At 35.3% G+C, this 25,536-nt stretch overlaps 1 protein-coding gene and 1 long non-coding RNA gene across 5 annotated transcripts in view; one reads left to right on the top strand and one right to left on the bottom strand.

Annotated features, from left to right (window-relative positions):
* Positions 1-25,536, bottom strand: part of LOC116427458 (uncharacterized) — a 267,123-nt gene that overhangs the window by 102,568 nt on the left and 139,019 nt on the right. The gene's annotated exons all lie outside the window — the stretch shown is intronic.
* Calx (sodium/calcium exchanger 3) overlaps positions 1-25,536 on the top strand; it is a 241,357-nt gene that overhangs the window by 115,427 nt on the left and 100,394 nt on the right. For all 3 annotated transcript variants that reach the window (XM_076369801.1, XM_031977811.2, XM_031977812.2), the window contains one exon: positions 11,826-12,017. In XM_076369801.1, the coding sequence (XP_076225916.1) occupies positions 11,826-12,017 (192 nt within the window). The remainder of the gene's footprint in view (positions 1-11,825; positions 12,018-25,536) is intronic.

Raw genomic sequence — 25,536 nt, 5'->3', positions numbered from 1 at the left:
CGCAATTATTGATACCTTGAGAGCATTGAACCAAAATGATTTTGACTGAAAATAATCTGTTGTTACAGTTTCATAGAAATTAATCTTATTAATTTATAGGGATTTTAGATTTTCTCTAATATTCACCGTTTACGAAACAAACCGATGGTACAAATTATCAAGAATAACCTGTATATTTTGGATCATCTTCTATTGTTTCAATTAACCCTTTGAACTCTGTAGGCTCGAATATTGCACCAGTTATAACATCAAATATTTTAACGAATCAAAGAAACTACCCTAAAATCATTCGACTTCCCACACATCCAAATTTTCTACTAAGAAGTAAAATAAAAGATCGAAGAAATAATTACAAATAATTACCTATCAACCACATTAAACACTCAGTATATAATTCTCCCGTTAACACTAAAACTACCGAGCAGTTAAATTGAGTTTTCGTAATTTGTCTGTAGAAACTCCAAGAGTACAACTGTCGAGACTTTAATTGATTTCAGTTTGTGTGGTGCCGAATCAATTTCTTTAGTAATTTTTCAGAACATTCGTCATCTTTTAAATAATTGCAAAAGGAGAACGTCAGGAAAGGTCGTAGTTCATTCCAAGAGTGTACGTACCAAGATAATCAGCTTATATATTGCTCCGAGTATTATCTAATTATTTTAATTAGAATATTTCCCAAGGTAGAATCTTTCACGATATTCCTCAGGCATTACGGGAGGGATATTCAGGAATGTGTTGTTTTGACTCACCCGGTAGTTGCTAGTGTTAATGTAAGTAGATAAGGGGAGTAGGTTCAAGTGGGTCGAATGTCTGGAATTAGAAGTGGGATAAGAATAGATTAACAGTAAAGAGTAAAAGGGGAGAATTAGTGTAAAAGAGATGCTCGGCTAAATGCGAGGCAGATAGGGGTTGCTAAGTGGAGGCGGAATTAATGCATGTAAGATATGAGGGGGTGGAACGCTCGGAAATAGAGGTAGAATAAGAATACACCGAGACGCCGAAGGGTGCCACGGAAATTAGGCTGGACGGACGTTTGAATAAACCGAGCGACGAATGAATTCGGACAGTGGTGGCTAAATGAAGATGGAATTAACCCTTAGCGCTCCAGATGGTTTTGTAATTTATCAGCGACTGCAACGAATTTTTATGATATCTCTGGTGAAAATGAAAAATGCTATAAGATTTCATAGATCTTATATTTTTAAATGCAAAATTTGGATGTGTGAAAAATCTAATAATTGTAGCGTAGTTTCTTCAAGATCCATTAAAATATCTAATATTATTCCTGGTGAAATATTCGAGCCTACAGAGTTCAAAGGGTTATCCCAAAAACTGTGAAGTTGAATATTTAATATTTCTTTTAATAAAAATCTAATAACTGATAATAGAAAGTCTAATAATAGGTAGTTTCTTTCATTCGTTAAAATATTTAATATTATAACTGGTACAATATTGGAGCCCACAGAGTTCAAAGGGTTAACAAGAAATACGTGAGTTAGGTAACGAAGCTATTTTCTTTCAATATTTCACGTATCGGCACAGTATACAAAGGCTAATGGTAAATACTAAAGTTTATAATTTTCCTATATCAAATCATCTGAAAACTGGGTGTCGCCTCTCGAGTGCAAAGGGTTAACACGTTCCGTGTGCCACACGCGGTACACGCCAATGTTTGTAAGAAAATATTTTTAACTTTACGATCACGGTCGGTATACGTTAAAAATCAGTGAAAACATAAAGAAACAATATAGAAGTATATAAAAATAACCAGAAACTTGAATATAACTTATTTTATTAAAAAACTCAATACAAAGTTCATAAGCAAAAAATATAACCGAAGTTTCCTCGGCACGGAACGTGTTAATAAAGACTTAACGCGCTGGCAGTTGCAGTGTTAATCACGTGTTCGGTAAACCACACGTTTCCCTTCTCGTGTTCATTCGAAAATCCTTTCACACTAATTTTATTCCCGCTCGCCGCTCCTCGCGCGTTCTCGTTTCATTCCTTATTCAAGACATTACTCGCATTAATTCCACCTTTATTTAACCGTCCCCCTGTGTTATCCGCATCCCCTTGCTGCAACTTTATATCCACTCAACATATTAAACTCGCACCGTCACCCACTTGGAGTTTCCTTTTTATTTCACTCCTGTCCATTTCCTTGCCGGCCGCTGCGAGCCACCCACGTCTTTTAAATGCACCTGGATAATTAACTCTGGAACAGCAACGTGATTTATTTTTTTGCCCCGTGTGTTAACTGAAATATGGCGGCGCGTGTGACAACGGTTCGCCTGATTAAATTTTATGGACTCTGTGGATGTGTTACGTTGTGTTTGTTGTATTGGGTATTATATTCGTTGGGTTTAGCAATATTAAGAAATATTGATTGTTAAGATTGAATATTAATAACTCTATTATTATTAATGTTAATAGTTTTATAATAAATGACATTTATAATGAATTTCATTATTAACATTAAACATTAACAACGATTAATATTTTCGATATTTATTATTGAATATTCATATTTATAATCATTAAGAATGACTAAAATCGTTAAATAATGATACAGTTATCAAATACTCATAATTTATATATTATATAGTATATTCATAATTTTTTTGTCTCGTGTGATGAGTCATTTGATTAAATTTTATGGACTCTGTGGATGTGTTACGTTGTCTTTGTTATATTGGGTATTATATTCGTTGGGTTTATCAATATTAAGAAATAATGATTGTTAAGATTGAATATTAATAACACTATTATTATTAATGTTAATACTTTTATAATAAATGACATTTATAATGAATTTCGTTATTAACATTAAACATTAACAATGATTAATATTTCCGATATTTATTATTGAATATTCATATTTATAATCATTAAGAATTACTACTAAGTAATTCTTAATCATTAACAATTACTATTATGTAATTCTTAATCATTAACAATTACTACTAAGTAATTCTTAATCATTAACCATTACTACTAAGTAATTCTTAATCATTAATAATTACTACTAAGTAATTCTTAATCATTAAGTAATTCATAATCATTAAGAATGACTAAAATCGTTAAATAATTATACAATTATCAAATACGAATCATCAAACCTGATTAATTTTAGACAATAATCCCAAAACACTTTAACAAATCACGCTACTCCACATGACTTCATTATAGATCATCCATACACAGAAAATACCTATTGAAAAATCGGTTAAAAAGTCCTTAGCAGTTAATCCTGAATTTTTAGACTATCAAGCAACCCCAAGACCAAGTTACCAAGGTAATATTCCCAGTAGCGGCGTTACTCTCCGAAAATCGAGTCGACAGCCCCGAAACTTCGGTTCGCCTCTCGAGCAGACACAATTCAACGCGACGAGGAGATCTTAAATCTATCCTAAACAGACTCGGGAAGAGAGGAACGCGGTTCGAGGATATTACGCGCGGGTGTCAGCCCTGAGAAGCGGGAACTGAGAAGGTTGCAAAAATAAACTGTTCGAAACTGTTACACATCGGCCCTGACTGAAACTGTTATGGAGAACCGAAAGTGAGTGATAAATGTTAGGTAAATCGCTCAACGTCAGTACATTCCAGGCATTTTCTATGGGGTTCACGCATCAGGAACACGAGAAACGATTGTACTGCTCAGACAATAAACTCTGAATAGAACAATCTGTATAACGATATGCATATTATTACTATGGAAGTGTACAACGTATGTGTACATCTTCAATTAACCGCTTCCGGTAAGACTAACCCCAGCAGAATTAGGAAATTAAATATTTAGTACTTTAAATTAAACTCTCACATTTTTTAAAATTCACCATTTGATTTGATACAGCAAAAGTATGAAATTAAATATTTATTACCTTAAATTAAACTTTCACATTTTTTAACATTCATCAGTTGATTTCGTACAGTAAAAGTATGAAATTAAATATTTATTACTTTAAATTAAACTTTCACATTTTTTAACATTCATCAGTTGATTTCGTACAGTAAAAGTATGAAATTAAATATTTATTACTTTAAATTAAAGTTTCACATTTTTTAACATTCACCATTTGATTTGATACAGTAAAAGTATGAAATTAAATATTTATTACTTTAAATTAAACTTTCACGCTTTTTAACATTCTGTGAATTTGTTGCTTAATTTGTCTGTGAATTATCGTTAGATTAGGTTCAAACGATATCATTTATATCTCATCAGAAAATGTTGGATATATCCGACGAGATATAGATGACATCGTTTGAGACTAATTTGACGATAATTCATAGATAAATTAAGAAACAGAAGTGTTTTATTTAAATATTTCACGTAGCAATGTAAACTTCTATTTGAAATATTAAATATTCAACTTTATAATTTTGTTGTATCGAATCATGTGGTGACTGAGCGTCACCTCTCGAGTGCAAAGGGTTAAATCATGAAAAATTCTACATGAAGTAACCATTGAATTTTTACTTCGGAAAAACATGTTTCATTCTATAATTCATATGTATTGTTAATCTAAATGCTGTTATTAATTTTAATAGAATTACAATTCATTGTCGAATATAAAAAATGGCAATTACCAGATTCGATGAACTAGAAATTTGAAACCGAATTTATAACATTCAATTGATTAGTCACATGACATTATTTTACTCGAAATGAATATTAATTACATTTTGGCCTTACTTTCATGAAAACCGTCAGAAAACTATGAGTGACTCTAATGTATTCAGAGATTGCAATGACAGTCATTACGGTAATTCCGTTCCCCAGAATTGTTTCAAAAACCGGAACCGATGCGATTACTATCTCGAATCCCTGCTGGAAAGTATCGACCGCTCGGTTCCGTGCGTCTATTACGAAATGGACAAACGGTTCCGCGATGTTTGTCCAGCAAACAACCGTCCTCCATCGATTATCTCGGATTTGCGTGCAGCGTCGGCCTCAAATCCGCACGGAGACTTCGCCTCGGGAAAGGATCACGTTGTCGCGTAGCTGGTCGCGTCGCGTGAGCCCCAACGAAACATCCCCAAACATCTGTTAAGCTCCTTCTGATCCCCTTTCGAAGATTCTCAAATATTCCTCGAAAGTCTGCGCTCGACAGTTTTTCAATGGAAATATTCAACATTTTCTGACGAGATATAGATATTGTTTGAAACTGATTTGACAATAGTTCATAGATAAATTAAGCAGAGGTGTTTTATTTAAATATTTCACGTAACAATGGGAAATTTGATCTGAAATATTAAATATTCATAGTTTTGTTATATAGAATCATGTGGTGACTGAGTAAACTCTCGAATGCAAAGAGTTAACCCTTTGAACTCTGTAGGCTTGAATATTGCACCAGGAATAATATTAGATATTTTAATGGATCTTGAAGAATGTGAATCCAAATCTTGCATTTAAAAATAAAAGATCTATGAAATGTTATAGCATTTTTCACTTTCGAAGATTCTCAAATATTCCTCGAAAGTCTGCACTCGAAAGTTTTTCAATGGAAATATTCAACATTTTCTGACGAGATATAGATATTGTTTGAAACTGATTGGACGATAGTTCAGATAAATTAAGCAGAGGTGTTTTATTTAAATATTTCACGTAGCAATGGAAAATTTCATCTGAAATATTAAATATAAGTTTAATATTAAATATTCAACTTCATAGTTTTGTTATATCGAATCATGTGATGACTGAGTCACCTCTCGAGTGCAAAGGGTTAACCCTTTGAACTCTGTAGGCTCGAATATTGCACCAGGAATAATATTAGATATTTTAATGGATCTTGAAGAAACTACGCTACAATTATTAGATTTTTCACACATCCAAATCTTGCATTTAAAAATATAAGATCTATGAAATCTTATAGCATTTTTCATTTTCACCAGAGATATCATAAAAATTCGTTGCAGTCGCTGATAAATTACAAAACCATCTGGAGTGCTAAGGGTCTTGCTGTCCTAACAGTAGTTCTAGCATTAAACTATGCGAAATATTCGTGTATTCCTAAAACTTATGCCAACTTTTGAATATTTCCCACGTGGAATGGACTTTCGCGTAAATCGAGGGTCAACTGTACACGTCATACACGCGGCACCGAACGCGTTACAAAAGGAAATGCTCACCGAGCTTCTATCCATAGTCTAATCGCCTTCTTCGCATCCGGGGAGGTAAAATCGCTCGCCGCGCGTCACGTCACGTCGATTCCGTAATCGACGGTTCTCCTGGGAACGTTCGATCGTCTGTGCACCGTGTTCGATGCATTTTTAACGAGGAAACGGACAAGCGGAGACGGAGGACGCGCCGTCCCGCGTCTTGGAAGACACTTCCACTCGGAGAACTCCGCGAAGTTACAATTTCCCGGCGTTCCCGAACGTCGGCGACGAAAAACGAAAGTTCCGCCGGGTGCCCAGCGGCTCGTAAAAGTGTTTACAACTCCTAATAACCATGCGGCAAGTTCGCGATTGCGGAGCAGCAGGGAGGAAGCTCTTCGCCGGTCTCCCTTGAAGTTTTCACGTATGGCTGCGTGTCGTTTCTCGTTCTGGTCGATTGATCTGGAGGAGTGCTGGTGGAAGATACTTTCAAGTTTTATGTGTATATTCAGTTTTCTGTTTATTAAACCTTTCCGCTCGGATGTTTTTCTGTAGAAATACTTGAAGATTCTCTGGTGAGTTGAGGACGATATTTTGTGGAACTGACTCGAAGAGAAATTAAATATTCTCGATTTTAATGATGATTATATTGAAAATATCTTTTGATTGTAATTATAATCATATTAATAATAGATTTTGATTGTAATGATAATCATATTGATAATATCTTTTGATTGTAATGATAGTCATATTGATGTTAATATCTTCTGATTATAATGATAATCATATTGATAATATCTTTTGATTTTAATGATATTCATATTGATAATATCTTTTGATTGTAATGATAATCATATTGATAATATCTTTTGATTGTAATGATAATCATATTAATACTATCTTTTGATTATAATGATAATCATATTGATAATATCTTTTGATTGTAATTACAATCATATTAATAATATCCTTTGATTGTAATGATAATTGCTGGCAACACAGTATATTCATGCCTCTGTCGTCAATTATAATTCAAAGGAAACACAGACATAGAACATACCTAAAATTCGTCTCTTTTCAATAAATCATTAATGGCAAAATGGTTGTGTCGATCATAGTTGGAAAACAAAACGTGGGATAAGGGATTAAATAAAATAATAATATTTCACTTCCCTTCACAATAATTAACTAATACTTATATTTGTCAAGTTCTCTTTAAAACCTTCACGAGTCTCGCACATTATAAGGCAAGAGGTTAAATTTCGAAAGCTGTCTGTCGACACTTTCGATAGACGTAGCGTTGCAAGCGTCATCAAATCGCAAGTTCCGACAGCGGCGATGAAAGGGCAACGGTAGCGGCAAAGTAAAAACATTGTAAGCAGTAGAATTGAACCGCTTTCGCCGGTAATATTGGTTGTTGCTAGTCGGTGTACGTGCAAAGCTGTACAAAGCTATTACTGGAGCGACGGAATACCACCTCAGTGGTAATAGCCGGTGTATGGTCAGACGTGGGCGCTGCGGAATTAGCATGAACGCTCGAATACGATACAGGAATGACGATCGATCAGCGGTTGTCGTATTATCGCGCCCGAGACATTGATTGCGCCTCTATCTATACGCCGTCGTCGGATGTTCGGCCAATGAAAAATTGAACGATTATTCTTTGCCCTTTGGAGTAACCGGTGAATGCATAAGCTGAGCGGCAACCGTCGCCGCGAAGCAAACGCGCAATTTACCTGCTTAGTATGCTGCCTCGCGATGCCGGATATATGCACTCGGTGCCTGTCATTTCGATGCGACGGCCCGTCATAACGTGTTCTCGCACTTACCAGCGAAAGGTTTTCATTAACACGTTCACTGTCACGAGAGTTTCTAGAGTTTCGCGCGGTAACACTTATTCTTCGACTCTTTGCACTTGGTTTAATTGAATTAATTGAACTCTTTGGATGTCGGAATTTTTATGAGATGAAGCGCTCGTATTTGGAAGACTGACTCGCGAAATGATTTATATCTAATTTTCATATTTACTTGTTTATTTTATATTTATTTAGTGAATCTGTCGAGTAGCGAGAGGTTAGTAGTTTACTTTTTTTCTGTTAATTAAGCAACTGATATCTAATTTCGAAGAATCTTCGTTTGTAAAGGGTTAACCCTTTAATTAAATTAATTTTGATTTAATTAAATTAATTGAATTCTTTGGACGTTGGAATTTTTATAAGATGAAGCGTTCGTATTTGGAAGACTGACTCGCGAAATGATTTATATCTAATTTTCATATTTATTTGTTTATTTTATATTTATTTAGTGAATCTGTCGAGTAACGAGAGGTTAGTAGTTTCCTTTTCTTCTGTTAATTAAGCAATTGATACGTAATTTGGCTTTATATGTTGAACGTTGTATGTTCAGAATATTCGTTTGTAAAAGGTTAACCCTTTGCACTTGGTTTAATTGAATTAATTGAATTCTTTGGATGTCGGAATTTTTACAAGATAAACTGTTCGTATTTGGAAGACTAACTTGTAAAATGATTTAATTAATCGAGTAGCGAGAGGTTATTGGTTTCCTTTTTTTCTATTAATTAAGCAATTGATACGTAATTTAACTTCATACGTTAAAGGTTGTATGTTTCTCGCTAGAAATAATTAACATTTTTTAACGAGGCGAAGGTGTTTCTTTGAAGCTAACTCGAAGGGAAATCACAAGTATATTAAAGAACAAAGCTATTTTATTACAATATTTTATGTATTGAGACATTATGCTAAGTTCAACATTAAATATCAGATTTTATAGTTTCACTGCATCGAATCAAGTGGTGACTGAGAGTCAGCTCCCAAGTGCAAAGGGTTAATAACAAGGACAAACTATATTGGAAAAAATTGGAAGTAATTGTAATTGTTCTTCAACAGTTTGAAAGCAGTCAACGTGTTAATCGTGACGGAGAGAAGTCGTTTCAGATTTTACTGTTACTTTCGCAGTTTTCTTGGGAGGCTGAAAGTTCGAATTGTTGCAATTGATAACGTTTGAGATTTCTAATCGTGAATGTTTAACCCTTTGCGGAAGAAGATTCTTTGAAATATACAAAATATTCAGCGGTAGAAGCTAAAGTATATATCGATTACTTAAATGATAGGAAAAACAGAAACTACGTACTGATCTCTTGGGGTTTGAGTAATTAAATTATTTGTTTATGACTTAATCTTCGAAACATGAGAACTTCGTCTCGCCGAAATGTCGACATTCGTCCGCAAAGGGTTAAACGTTCGCAATGTTGGAATTCGAGATTCCCCGATTGGGAAGCTTGGAAATTCGTAACGTTGGGAGTTTAGATTTTTGCAATTTCTCAGCCTCAAATTTGAAACCTTGGAACCTTAAATTCTTGCATTTTTAGAGCTTCGAATTTGAAATGTTAAAAGCTTACATTGGAATTCTTGGGAGTGTGACAATTCGAAGATTCGAGTTCTGAAAATTCGGTGAAAATGCTTTGCACACTTCACTAATCCAATTAATCCGTTTGAATTAAGTGAGGAGCTTATGCCAAAGCATTTATCACGCTACCAACAACTTAAAATCATGTAAAAAGTTCTACGCTACAGTGCTTCTCATCGTCAACGCTTAGAGTGCTGCGTTAATCATGAAAAATTGTTCACGACAGGAACATTTTATTTTTTATTAAAGACGTGTTCCATTTAATTATTCACATATTATTTTAATTAAAAGAATATCAATCAAAAGTAATCTGGCAAGAAACTATCAATTATTATGCTAATTTATTCTCAATTAAGAACTACAGAAATTTTGTAGTTTGATTTTTGTAAATCATTAATATACGATCTGACACGAGAAACCAATGACGAGTTGTACTAGTCATTTCAGAAGCTATATATCAATAATCCGAGTCAAGAAACATAGAATTAAATGAAACAAAACTTTAACCATTTTTTTGTACAATTATCCTTTTCATCGAATAAAAGTAACAACAATTATTCACTATTTGGCATTACAATCTTTGCATTAGACCATTATCAACTTAGTTACGTTATGAAATTGTGAATTATACTAATTATGAAATACAAAAAAAATTTTGATTCGATTATACATGAATTAATATTATATCGTATACAAATTATGAATTATACTAATTATGAAATACAAAAAAAATTTTGATTCGATTATACATGAATTAATATTATATCGTATACAAATTATGAATTATACTAATTATGAAATACAAAAAAAATTTTGATTCGATTATACATGTTACTATTGTTAAGTAATTCAGAAACGTCAGTCATTGGTGACTGGCATTTAACAATTGTTAAGACATTGTTAAGGTGTTGACTGAAACGAAATTTAAATTCCAACATTTTTCGTGAGATTGATGTAGCACTCGAGTCGTACAATCATTAGCACGTTGACTGCCACAAGAATTTCTAGCGTGAATAGTAATGTTTATTCTTTAATAACAAAGGCAAATGATAATGAAAACAATTATTAATAGTTTAGTATCAGAGTAATATTACGCTGTGATCTAGCTACTTATGCTAAAATATTTCTCTTTAAAATCAAGTTTTTTATTATAATTGTTCTTCAGCAGTTCGAAAGCTCCAGTCACCGGTGACCGGAAGTCTAGAAATCCAAGTTTAGAAATTTGGAAATCTGGAGACTTGAAAATTTAGAAATCTGAAAATCTGGAGATTTGAAAATCTAGAGATTTGGAAGTTTAAAAATTTGCAAATCTGGAGATTTGAAAATTTAGAAATTTGAAAATTTAGAGATTTAAAAATTTAGAAATTTGAAAATTTAGAGATTTGAAAATTTAGAAATTTGGAAATCTGGAGATTTGAAAATTTAGAGATTTGAAAATTTAGAAATTTGGAAATCTGGAGATTTGAAAATTTAGTAATTTGAAAATTTAGAGATTTAAAAATTTAGAGATTTGAAAGTTTTGAAATTTGAAAATTTAGAAATTTGTAACTGTTTTTCAGCAGTTCAAAAGCTTCGGTCACCGGTGGCCATCGTGGCAGTCAACGGTAACACGTTCAGTGCCACGTGTACCACATCTGGTACACGTTAATTTTTCTAACAAAATATTTTCAAGGGACACATGGTCAAGAATATCCGCATACGTTACAAAGCACCGATATCAAAATATATAAAACTAAAAAAAAGCTTGAATATAACTTAACCCTCTGCAGGCCCATGTAACTTTGAAGTCGCATATCAGTATATTGGCATCTTGTTGATTTATTTCATTTTGCATTCAAAGTGGTGAATAAACTGAAATAATCTGTTAACTTCAACTTTTATACGCTCAGGCGTGAAAGTTTAACGTCATTGTAACTCGAAAGTTACGAAATATATTCGTTCGATGAAATTATGGGAACTATTGAATACATTCTTAATTAGTATTCGTATGTGGATATTTATTAATTTTCTACCGCATAGATTTCCTTATAATCGTGAACCAAAATTCGGCCCATAGGGGGTTAACATATTATTTACAAAATCGATACAGTTCATAAGCGAAACATGATCAAAATTTCCGTGGCACGGAGCGTGTTAACAGCACGAAGCGCTCAGCTGCGTCGCATTCAGTACTCCAAAGGTTAAATTGCCGAACAGCGCTTTGCTCTGCGTCAACGTTTCGATCATACATCGATGTCTCGTCGAGGAAGAGCATCGTGCCACCGATTAGTTAGCAAAGTCTGCCCGTTTGTTCACAGCCGAGGCAGGGATCGCAGTCGCGGCGGAAATGAAGCAACCTGAGGATAGAACCGCCGAAGAGAAGATGGCGCTCCTCGGTAAACCGAAGTTGGGCGAGGTGTTCCGCGCGCAGATCAGGATCAAAGAATCGAAGGAGTTCAAGAACACCGTGGACAAGCTGGTCCAACGGGCGAACCAGTCGATACTGCTCGGTGAGTACAGATTCTACTCGATTACTCAGTTATTCGCTTTTCGGTTGTTTCTGTTATTCAGTTCTGTAACATCTGACTCGTTCTACGGAGAATAATCGAGTCCTTTGGTCGATGAAAAGTTAGTGAGAATATTTGTAACACTGAAAGTATTCGAATGTTGAATTGGGATCCTGAGGACCACCTTCGTGTATCGAGAGGGAGGGAGTGGGTCTAAGGGGATTGTAAAAACTCTTTAGAGAGGCAGAGTTTAGAATTAGAACAGAAACAGCATCAGTTAGAGTTTAGAATCAGAACAGAAACGGCATCGGTACAGTTAGAACACAGTTTAGAATAAGACTAGAAACAACATCAGTTAGAGTTTAGAATCCGACCAGAAACAGCATCAGTACAGTTAGAACACAGTTTAGAATCAGAACAGAAACAGTATCAGTATAGTTAGAACACAGTTTAGAATCCGACCAGAAACAGCATCAGTTAGAGTTTAGAATCAGAACAGAAACAGCATCGGTACAGTTAGAACACAGTTTAGAATAAGACTAGAAACAGCATCAGTCAGAGTTTAGAATCAGAACAGGAACAGCATCAGTACAGTTAGAACACAGTTTAGAATCAGAACAGAAACAGTATCAGTATAGTTAGAACACAGTTTAGAATTAGACCAGAAACAGTATCAGTATAGTTAGAACACAGTTTAGAATCAGAACAGAAACAGCATTAGTTAGAGTTTAGAATCAGAACAGAAACAACATCAGTACAGTTAGAACACAGTTTAGAATCAGACTAGAAACAGCATCAATACAGTTAGAAAACAGTTTAGAATCATAACAGAGACGGCAACAGTTTCCGGTTATTTCTATTATTCAATTTTACAACTTCTGACTCTTTCTAAGGAGAATAATCGAGGTCTTTGGTAAACGAAAAGTTAGTGAGAATATCTGTAACACTGAAAGTATTCGACTCTTGAATTGTCTGGATAATGGTTATTTCATTGTACTAATTAGGGAAATGTGTTCATTGAGAGTTCGATTGATTTCAGTGAAGTTCAAATTTGAATTAGTGGTTTAATGTATTTGGGAGATTCTTGGGGAAGTATGTGTTTTTAATGAGTTTGAGAAGAGTCTAAAATTGGGTATTCTGATTGGTTTGTGTTCCATTATGCAAACTAAAATAGTGTGTTCATTGAATTTTAATTATTATTTTAGAATATGAGTCAGTGATTCGATGGAATCAGTAATCTACATATGTATATTTTCCAAAATTTCAAACGGAGGGACTCAAAACAGCTCGTTTGGATAGGTTCGAAATTTACTGAAATTTTAATTAACATTATTTTGTAATACGAATCAGTGATTCGATAGATACAACAATTTTCTAGAAATATATATTTCCCAAAAATTTCAAGCGGAGGAACCTAAAATAGATCATTTTGATAGGTTCGAAATTTACTGAAATTTTAATTAACTAACATTTCAGGATATATATTACTAAATCAACATAGCTAACAACTTATCACGATGTATATTCTTTCAAAAGTCGCAATCAAAGGACTCTACAATAGTTAATTTAGACGCATCCAGAAGTTCGCACGTGGAACGTTCCAATTTCTGTCTCCGGTCAATTAAATTCAGATGAAGCCGATAGCTACCGGCAGCAGGGTAGTTCCGAAAACTTCCGTAAACGACGAGTTAAGTCGACGTTAGAAGCGGAAAGGTTAAACAGCCACTTCGCAACCCTCTCACGTGTTCACTTTGGAAAGAACCTCTCGCTGCGCAACTTCCAGACTCTCCGAAACTCGTATCTCGCCTGGCTCCTCGAAAATACACACCCCGGTCTGACCAACTTTTGAATATTTTCAACCCTGAGCTTCGAGAAACCTGCAAAATTTTTTCCTCGACTCTGCCGAATTTCCCTTGACTCCGATAACAGTTTTTGGAAATGGCAAGCCCTTCGATTCCTCGGCGTTCTATAATTTTTCAACGTTTTTCGTTCGCGTGTCTTGAATCTAAAGTGGATTTTAGATCATATTTATTCACGTTAGACTAAATTATAAATAATAGTGAATAAACCTTGAATGGTCATGAATTATCATATTAAATTATTATTATCATATTATGTTATTATTGTATATTGATCGTCATCATATTATATCATTGTTATATATTTATCATTATCATATTATATCATTATTATATATTAATCATTATCATATTATATCATTATTGTATATTAATCGTATATCATAATAATATAATATGATAATGATAAATATATCATAATAATATAATATATTAATCATTATCATATCATACTATTATCATATATTAACCATTATCATATTATATTGTTATTATATATTAATCATTATCGTATCATATCATTATCATATATTAATCATTATCATATTACATTATTATTATATATTAATCATTACTGTTATATTCACCATAAATATCCACAATGACTAATTAGTATCTTAAAAACGTGAAACTAGTCAGAAAACAGAATCCAAAATTTGAAAATTATTTTTTAAAAATTATTCCTCAATCGAACCTACAACTTTTCTTCTAAAAATCATTAAACCCACAAAACATTATAGACACGTTCTCAAATGTTTACCCATGGAAATTCTCCAATTTTAATTATTCCTCGATGTCGTTTCTTTTATAATCATTACAACATTCGTCACGCCAGAGATCGAGATCGAAAGAACACGATCCAACACGGAAAACAATTTTCCAGTGAGAATTTCGAAAGCGGCTCGACGGTTTCGGTAAAAATAGCGTTAAATAAGAGCCGAAGGTGTCCTTGTTCCGGTCGGCGGTCGTAAATTCAACGCTGAATGGACGTTGATTGAAACGAGACGTTCGGGGAGACCGCTGACCTACCGTACGACGAGACGAAACGGAAATGCCCCCGGTGAAGAGCAATTGGACGAAAGAAAGTCGGCCTTTGTGCGCGCGTTTGTCTCGTCAGTCTCGCGCCTTCCTCTTCCGGCGAGGATAATTCTCCATTCGGGGTTACTTCCCTTCAATTCGAGCCTCTTGCTCGGAGCTTCCTCGCGGAAACGTCTATATCAGGGTTTCTCAACCCTTTTTTCCCTTATGGTTAACACTTTGACTGCGACGGTGGTCACCGATTACCAGAGCTTTCGAAAATAATAATTCAAACATTCTTTTTCTTTTGGAAATGATACAATAATTACGACTTGGAAGATAATTAATTTCGAATATGAATTCTCCGTAACGTAAATAAGTAGATAATAAGGTAATATATGAATTTTCAAAAATAATAATTAAACAATTTTTTTTCTTTTAAAAATGATATAATAATTACGACTTGGAAGATAATTAATTTTGAATATGAATTTTCCGTAATATAAATAACTAGATAACAGGGTGATATAAGAACTTCAAAAAATAATAATTAAAAAATGTTTTTTCTTTTGGAAATGATAAAATAATTACGACTTGGAAGATAATTAATTTCGAATATGAATTTTCTGTAACGTAAATAACTAGATAATAAGGTGATATAAGAATTTTCAAAAATAATAATTAAAAAATGTTTTTTCTTTTGGAAATGATAAAATAATTACGACTTGGAAGATAATTAATTTTGAATATGAATTTTCCGTAATATAAATAACTAGATAACAGGGTGATATAAGAACTTCAAAAAATAATAATTAAAAAATCTTTCTTCTTTCAAAAACAAAATAATTACGACTTGGAAGTTAATTGATTTCGAATACGAATTTTCCGTAATGTAAATAATTAGATAATAGAGTGATATAAGAATTTTCATATCAAAGAATTAATCATTTTTGCTTTGTATCTTTGCTATAAATGATAAGTGATATATGAGGCACATTTTCCTCTCCATTTGATTTAAGTCAACGAAATTATAAAATTTCGAATTCAATATTAAATTTTTCTATAATGCATCAACATCTGGAACATCGAAATAAAATAGTTCTGTTACTTAATTTATGCAAGGTATTTCTTTATGTTAGTTGTAATCATTGATATTTCATCAGAAAATAATGAATATTTGTTGAGAAAAATATTCTCGAGTGCAAAGGATTAATTATAATTAAATACTAATTCTTCAATAACTAATTCTTCCTTTCCTTCAGCTGGCACAAAAGTTTCTTTTAGCCATATGGCTCTCGTTGAGAAACCTTGGTCTAGATCGATGTCTGACCAATGCCGATTCATTCTACTTCATTATACTCTCACGATCATCGATCCTTACAGGCGATTCTTCGCCAGTTTCACGCGTTCAATGGGCAATCAACGTCACAGAAGATCTTCTGGGATGTAGGTTAATTTATTTCATTCGATATTATCGCGGTTATCGCATTTAATATAACTTTAATGTATCTTCGCGACACATTTCGGTAGTTACTTCATCAGACATTATAGCATATTAACGCTTTTACATCCTGTCGTTCGATATAATGGCCACTTGGTTCTAGTTAAGACTGTTTTGATGCTCGACGAAACAATCCAGTGAACGGTACAACGATTACCGTGCACTGCATGTTTCGTGCGTTTGTCGGAAAACTGTGTGCACATGATGTGTAAACGAGTTGCTTGCGTAATCCGCTATACGATGCCACTTAGACAGCGAATGGTTGCTGAGATTGCGATGTTTCAGGATTCGGGGATTTGGAAATTCGGAAATTTGGAAATTTGCAAACGAGTGGATTCAGGAGTTTTGCGATATGGAGATTTGGAAGTTTGGAGGTTTGGAAATTGGCGGACTTGGTTTAAGAATTTTTTGAGATTCAGAGGCCTGGGAATTAAAAAATTTGTAAGCTTGAAAATCTAGAGATTTGGAAGTTTAGAAATTTGGAAATCTGGAGAACTGAAAATTTAGAAATTTGAAAATTTAGAGATTCGAAAGTTTAGAAATTTGAAAATTTAGAGATTTGAAAGTTTAAAAATTTCAAAATTTAGAGATCTGAAAATCTGGAGATTTGAAAATTTAGAGATCTGAAAATCTGGAGATTTGAAAATCTAGAGATTTGGAAGTTTAGAACTTTGGAAATCTGGAGATTTGAATATTTAGAAATTTGAAAATTTAGAGATCTGAAAATCTGGAGATTTGAAAATCTAGAGATTTGGAAGTTTAGAAATTTGGAAATCTTGAGATTTGAAAATTTAGAGATTTAAAAATTTAGAAATTTGAAAATATAGAGATTTGAACGTTTAGAAATTTGAAAGTTTAGAAATTTGAAAGTTTAGAAATTTGAAAATTTGGAAATCTGATAATCTGGAGATTTGAAAATTTAGAAATTTGAAAATTTAGAGATTTGAAAGTTTAGAAATTTGAAAATTTAGAGATTTGAAAGTTTAGAAATTTGAAAGGTTAGAGATTTGAAAATTTCGAGATTTGAAAATTTAGAGATCTGAAAATCTAGAGATTTGAAAATTTAGAAATTTGAAAATTTGGAGATCTGAAAATTTAGAGATCTGAAAATCTGGAGATTTGGAAATTTAAACAAAATATATCATTATTCTGCCTTCACGCTCCAAATGCTTCAAATCCAGGAAATATGATATGCACAACTATATACAACAGCCCCAAGCAAAATGCGACTATTCCCAACAGCATACACAATGATTATACAAGAGAATATCTAATAAACCCACGAAAAGCAAAAAAAATACCGAACAACATTATCTTTCATCCGATTTCCTTTCATGAATTATGAATACTGGAAGAGATCCTGAACATCCTAGGGTCAGCATATACACGCATATACATTTAATACAAACATAAACGTAACACGAACATAAAACAGAGAGACCGAAGCAGAACGTGGCCCGCGCATCACAATGCTTCGTTTAAACCGGGTCCGACTTCATTTGAATATAAATTTAGATTCAAATTTTATCCTTCGCCGGATCCTTCCGTGTTGTCCGCGCGTATCAAGCAGCCGTTTCTTTGCGAGCCGGTTCTTCCTGAACGTGTCCAGTTCCCCTTCGAATATCGAGCACCGACGGAAGAAAGAATCCCGGACGATGGCTCGTTACGCGACTAGAGCGCGTCGCAAATTCGATTACCCGGCTCGTAATTGGACAACGACGCTCGCCCCGAGTTGAAAGCGAGCTCTGCAGTACCCTGTGCAAAACTGCAACAACGTCGCATAGGATTAATATTGGTGTTAGCAACCTGGTGCCCGTCTTTCAACTGTTTTCCACGGAATTTCTTACTCGTTCTTGTGATAATTCGATGGAAATCGAATCATATAACTGTTTGAAAACGATAACAGGTTTATTCGTAATGTGGGGAGTAATTGGAAAATTGGGAAATTGGAAAGTTTCTAAGTTTCTAAATCTTCAAATCTTCAAAGTTGCGAAGTTTCAGGGTTTCAGGGTTTCAGGGTTTCAGGGTTTCAGAGTTTCAGAGTTTCAGAATTTCAAAGTTTCAAAGCTTCAAAGTTTCAATGTTTCAATGTTTCAATGTTTCACAGTTTCAAAGTTTCAAAGTTTCAAACCATCAAATCTTCAAATCTTCAAATCTTCAAAGTTTCAGAGTTTCAGAGTTTCAGGGTTTCTGGGTTTCTAGGTTTCAGAGTTTCAGAGTTTCAGGGTTTCTGGGTTTCAAGGTTTCAGAGTTTCAGAGTTCCAGAGTTTCAAAATATCAAAGTTTCAAAGTTTCAAAGTTTCAAAGTTTCAAAGCTTCAAAGTTTCAATGTATCAATGTTTCAATGTTTCAATGTTTCAATGTTTCAAAGTTCCAACGTTTCGAAGTTTCAAAGTTTCAAACCATCAAATCTTCAAATCTTCAAACCTTCAAACCTTCAAACCTTCAAATCTTCAAATCTTCAAATCTTCAAATCTTCAAATCTACAAATCTTCAAAGTTTCAGAGTTTCAGAGTTTCGGGGTTTCAGGGTTTCAGGGTTTCTGGGTTTCAAGTCTCAACCGTTCAAACCTTCGAACCTCCAAATCCTGAAAACTTCAAATCCTCGAACCTTCAAACCTTCAAACCTTCAACCCTTCAAACCTTCAAATCTTCAAACCTTCAAACCTTTACACCTTCAAATCCCCAAACCCCAAATGCCCACACCCCTAAATCTCCAAATCACTAATCCTCCCAATCCTGAAACTCCACAAATCATCCACCGCTCAAATATTTGAACCTCCAAACTTCCAAATGCTCAAGCTCTCCAACATTCCAACCATCAAGTTTTCAAATTCACCTCCAGTCAAATGAAGCGGTGCAGCACTCCCAAACAAGCAGAGCACATTCTCAAGTTACATTGTCCCTAAGAGCGACAAACGATTACATACACAGCGAGTCCTGGCGCGAGCACGGCTAACGAATTCGCCGGGAAACATCAGCGTTCCCGGCGACTCGTAAACAGCTTGGTGGAATTATATATTCCAGTGTATCGTGCGATTAACCCCAGAATTTTATAGCGTGACGGCTAATGCGACAGGCGTAAACTCGTTTGGAAACCCGTGAACGAGTGGCAGTTACACCGGGCCCGATGTAAACTCGGTCACGATGCCGGAACACGCCGAAGTACGATTCCGCTCGCGGAATTGGACCATCGCGTCGCGCTCAATTAAATCAAGATGTCCTACCGCGCGACGCTCGTAATTGCGATGCCATGATAGAAAAGTTGCTCGGGATTTCAGAGGTTGAACTGTTTTGTTTACTCCGAGGGTGAGCTCGCGCTGGCATCGAAATTCTGTACGTTTGCTCGAGATTCAGTATCCTAAATGTATTTAGCCTCAATGTGCAAATTGATGTAACGGTATTCAGGAAACAGAGAGGATTGCCAGAGAATTAAACTGTATAAAAAGGTGCAATACTATATAAAACCATATAAAACAATATAAAAAGGGGAGATACTATATAAAATTATATAAAACTATATAAAACTATTTAAAACTATATAAAACCATATAAAACAATATAAAAAGGGGAGATACTGTATAAAATTATATAAAAGTATATAAAACTATTTAAAACTATATAAAACTATATAAAACCATATAAAACAATATAAAAAGGGGAGATACTATATAAAACTATATAAAATCATATAAAACAATATAAAAAGGGGAGATACTATATAAAACTATATAAAATTATTTAAAACTATATAAAACCATATAAAACAATATAAAAAGGGGAGATACTATATAAAATTATATAAAACTATATAAAACAATTTAAAACTGTATACAACTACGTTCCAACGTTACCATTATTCTGATTAATACATTTGTTCGAAAATATCATTTTTCAACATTCAACATTGTACCATTACTATTAATATATCTTAGATCTTCTTATATTAGGACTTTATTCCACTAATTCCTTCGTATTTATTTATTTATTTTAATTTGCTTTACTCCCAAACGAAACAACATATTGGAATACAATAGGAAGTATTTTATAGCAAACATATAAATAGTTATACTCTTGTCTCGTAGCACACGATATAAGGCTTCAAATCGGTTTTAATGGTCAGTCGTGCACACGCCCCATTTTCGGGAAAAGTGTACAGTTGTTGGGTTTTTTACAATTTCCTTGAAAAATTAAAATATACAAGTGAAACTGTCGTTTCTATCAATGTTAATTAAAGCGTATTAACTCAAGTATTCGTTTTCAATAAACGTTAATGTATTATAAAACAAATTAAAGATGAGTTGAAAGTCGAACTGACTAAAAACTGGGGTGCACTTACCCCGCTCCACCTTACGCAAAGGGAGAATAACAGAATAATCCAGCACCTCGAGTTATTATCAGCTCCAAGATAAAATCTACATACTCGAAACGTTATGAAAAGAAAGATTCAGTCTCGCCAACCGAGGTATACCGAAGCCAGTCTCGCGCGAACAGGCGAAATCGAATCACTCTTTCCATGGAAAGCCGGCTTTCAAGCATCCAGCATCGAGCTATCCCCTTATCAACGACACTTTCTCCCTAAAAACATATCGATTCGCTGGCTGGGACGCCGGAGTTTTCCTCGGGCGGCCCCAAAGAGCTGCAAAAGGAGCGGAGAAACCGCCTATCTCGGCTCGTCGAGCTGAAAATTCACGAGCGACGAGCCGAAGATCGGCGAACGGAGCGGTTTATCGGAGCGGCGCGAAGTAAGGCGTGTCCCCGGCACCGAAGCGGCTCGGGGGTGAACGGGGGGAGGGGCCGGGGGCCGCGATTTCGGAGCACAAAAGCCGGGCGAGACGTGAAATGCAAAACGGGCCGTCGAACAAAAGGATCGGGCCGCCGTAATGGACGGCGACTTCTCCTCGAGCCGAGCGACACCGAGTTCCGACGAACTTTCGGATCGTGTTGAATATTTTGCTCGTGGAATTCGGACGGTTTTTGCTCTCACTGGGGAGCTTTCTTTTTGTGGGTCTCCGTCTTCTGGGACAGCGATCTTGAACTCGATTTTCTTGGACGTGTGTGTGTGGTTGGATTATTTGAGGTGGATGGGATAGGGGATGAGGGTTGTAGGGGATTGTAGGGAATGAATGTTTTATTCTAGAGATGGGGGAGAATGAGTTTGTAGGTTGATTTTGTGTTAATTCGAATGTTGTAGGTGAAGTGTTGGTTAAGACGATGATATTGAAATGATGATATGATATGGAAATGTTGCTTTGGAGAGGAGTAGGATTATTAATGTGAGGATTGCTGTGAGTGGTACTTGAAATAATAGCGGAAGGTGTATTAGTATTAAGAATACTGATATGGAAATAATACTGAAAGTTGTTGAAATAGTGATACAGATACTGTATGTGAAAGTTGTTGAAATACTAATACAGATACTAGCTCTGAGAGTTGTTGAAATACTAGTACAGATACTAGCTCTGAAAGTTGTTGAAATACTAATAGAGATACTATCTTTGATAGTTGTTCAAATACTAATACAGATTCTATTTCAAAAAGTACTTCAGATATTAATACAGATACCACAAATACTACTTCAAAAAATACTATGAATACTACTTCCAAAATTACTATAAATACTACTTTCAAAAGTACTATGAATACTACTTCCAAAAGTACTTCTAATACTAATACAGTTACAACAAATACTACTTCAAAAAGTACTATAAATAGTACTTCCAAAAGTACTTCTAATACTAAAATACAATTACCACAAATACTACTTCAAAAAGTACTACAAATACTACTTCCAAAAATACTTCAAATACTAATACAGACACCACAAATACTACTTCAAAAAGTACTACAAATACTACTTCCAAAAGTATTTCAAACCCTAACACAGACACCACAAACACAACTTCCCAAAGTACCTCAAATCCTACTTCACAAAGTACTTCAAACGCTCCTTTCAAAACTACCCCAAATACTTCTTCAACTACTATTTCAAATGCCCTAAAACATAAACATATAAACAATCAGAACCCCTCCCTACATTCCAAACACGAAGAACAATCAAGAAGTCGATACTGCTCGGTGAACACAGATTCTACTCAATTATTCAGTTATTCAGTTCTGTAACTTCTGACTCGTTCTACGCAGAACAATCGAGTTCTCTGGTAAACGAAAAGTTAGCGAGAATATTTGTAACACTGAAAGTATTCGGATGCTGAATTGTCTGAACAATGGTTATTTCATTGTACTGAAAAAAGAAACAATCCCGCCAGTCCATCGAAACGAGAAACCAACACACTTCTTCGACGCATCTGCCTGCTCTCCAAACATCTATCCCAGAATCTGATTATCTCGAGTACGTTCGTTCCACCGAGTCTACCCGGAGTTCCAAGCCCGCCTCGCAACAACGAGGAGAGCGTCTCGTCGCGGATCGAACGGATACACCGACGCACTCGTCGCGATCAAACCGCGCGACACAGAGAACCACGCGAGCAAACTCGGGCGCTAACGATTCCGATTGAACGTGCCGGCGCAGCGACACCGCGGGCCGAGTTCCAATGTAAATCTCCGGGAATCTTCCTGCAGCGGGGCGTGTTGCTCGGAAACAGCAAAGGCGTCGCGACGCTGGATCCCACGCTCGATCGAGCGTCCCCTGAGAATCTGTTCGACGGTTGCTTAACCGTTTGGATGGTAAACTTTTGTGGATATTTACCAAAAATGCAGGAGTTATTGAGAGTGTATGCAAAAAAATTAATAAGAGTAGTTTTCTAATGAGATCACAGATATTGTGTTATTACAAGAAAATTTCAAAAAATAACATTTATTCAAATAAATTTACTTTGATTTATTTCTTGAAGAATATAGGAAGAAAATTATAATATATTATAATATAATTGATATAATGTTTTATAATATAATTGATAATATATTATATAATATAATTGATACTATATTATAATATAATTGATATAATATATTATAATATAATTGATACTATTTTATAATATAATTAATACTATATTATAATATAATTGATAATACATTACAATATATTGATGTTATAATATAATTGATAATATATTATAATATATTCATATTATAATATAATTGATATTAAAATTATAATATAATTGGTAGTGATAAACAGAATCGCCTCCGCGCTCTTCGCAATTTTGGCGCAACACAAGAAGAGCGCTATGGCGCTCCTCAGCACTCAAACGGTTAACGGAAGACGAGCGCGTCATTCGCCCGGAAAGTGAGAAGCGTCCGAAGAGTGGCCGTTGAACTGTGAAAGTCAAAGAACTTTACTACGCGCGGATCGTGTTCGAGTTTCGGCGCTGCTCGCCTACTGTTGTTTGCGGTGAACGCACCACGGGCTCGTATCGCTGGGAAGTTTCGTAGCAAGTTTCGTTATAAAATAAAGCGATCGAGGGGGAACCGGAGCGGAACAATTTCTATGGTTCGAGGGATGCTGCCGTATCGGATTCCTCCCTGATAAACTTGCTCTTTGCTGTTTAACCGGTTACCGCCGGACGTGTGAACGAGATTCGGAATTATTGCACGCGGTTCTTGCGTACTTCGGTGCGGTTTGATCAGTTGGGAGTGTCGGAGTTTGGAGGTTTGAAAGTTGAGGGACTGAGGGGTTGCGGGGTGAGGGTTTTGAGGGTTGGAGAGCTGGAGAGGTGAGTGTTTGAGTGTTTGAGAAGTTGGAGGGTTGAAGAGTTGAATGTTTGAATATTGAAACGCTTGAAGAATTCAAGGGTTGAATGATTAAATGGTTGAAGAGTTGAAGAGTTGAAGGACTGAACAGTTCAACATTTTAAGAATTGAACACTTGAAGAATTCAAGGATTGAATGATTAAATGGTTGAAGAGTTGAAGAGTTGAAGGACTGAACAGTTGAATATTTTAAGAATTGAATACTTGAAGAATTCAAGGATTGAATGATTAAATGGTTGAAGAGTTGAAGGACTGAACATTTGAAATTTGGAAAATTCGACACGTGAAGAATTCAAGGATTGAATGATTAAATGGTTGAAGAGTTGAAGCACTGAACATTTGAACATTTGGAAAATTATACACGTGAAGAATTCAAGGGTTGAATGATTAAACAGTTGAAGAGTTGAAGAGTTGAAAAATTGAAGTGCTGAACATTCAAACTTCTGAACAGTGAAACACTTGAAAGATTCAAAGGCAGAATGATTAAATGTTTGAAGTATTGAAAAATCGAGAGATCAAACATTTGATCATCAAACACTCGAATAATTCAAGGATTAAACAAAAAAAAAGATTAAAGACTCAAAGGGTTAAACAGTTAACCATTAAAAACCCAGCAACGTCAACACTCAAACGACCAAGAACTTTGAAGGCGTAAATATTCAAAAATCTCAAGCATAAAACCTCAAACAAATCATTCTCCACCACAAACGGGCACGAATCAGATTAAACAACAATCCTCCAAAGTACATTACGCGAAAGCAGAACTGCCCGAAAGTTTCTAGTAAACGTGAACGACGAGTTAACTCGTCTTCCGGGGTAAGCGAATTAAAGGGCGGCCGAAGTAATTTCCAAGAGACAGAAACGGCCGGGCTGTAGGTGGCCGGGGAAATAATTTGATGAAGCAGCGTTGATAATTCCGTTTCCGGGTACGAGCCTTCGGGGACATCGATGCACCGCGGCTGCATCCGCCGCGCCGTTCAAACTTATCCCGACGTTCCTTTGAAGAGTCCCCTTTCAACGCGGCAGCAAGTGGCTCTTTGTGAGGCGAGACGATTCTTGCTCGATCCGGCGGGCCGAGCGAGCGCAAAGAAAAGAGGAGGGGAAAAAAAAAAAGAGTTTCGCTGAAGAACCGGCGCGGATGTTCTTCCCTCGTCTGGCCGGCGGCGAGGTAATTTTCAAGTTGCGCGCGAGCGCAGGTCCACGTAAAAACGCGTGAACTCTGTGTCTCGCCCCCGGGCTGGGATCGAATTATTTAGCTCGTCGCTTTTATGGCCCGATTCACGAGTTTCTCGCGTTTTATATGGAAACTCTTAGTACACTGGATGGGTTCAATTGGCGTTTGTTGTTCGCTGCCGGCGAGTTAACTCGTTTTCGCTGTGTATGCGCTTGTATGGGTATGGAGAAGGTATTGGACGCGGATGGTTTAATATG

The sequence above is a fragment of the Nomia melanderi genome, chromosome 8 (assembly GCF_051020985.1).
Source record: "Nomia melanderi isolate GNS246 chromosome 8, iyNomMela1, whole genome shotgun sequence".
In the NCBI taxonomy this organism is placed as follows: domain Eukaryota; kingdom Metazoa; phylum Arthropoda; class Insecta; order Hymenoptera; family Halictidae; genus Nomia; species Nomia melanderi.
The sequence above is the reverse complement of the archived record's forward strand: the minus strand, read 5'-3'. Positions and strand labels throughout refer to the sequence as shown.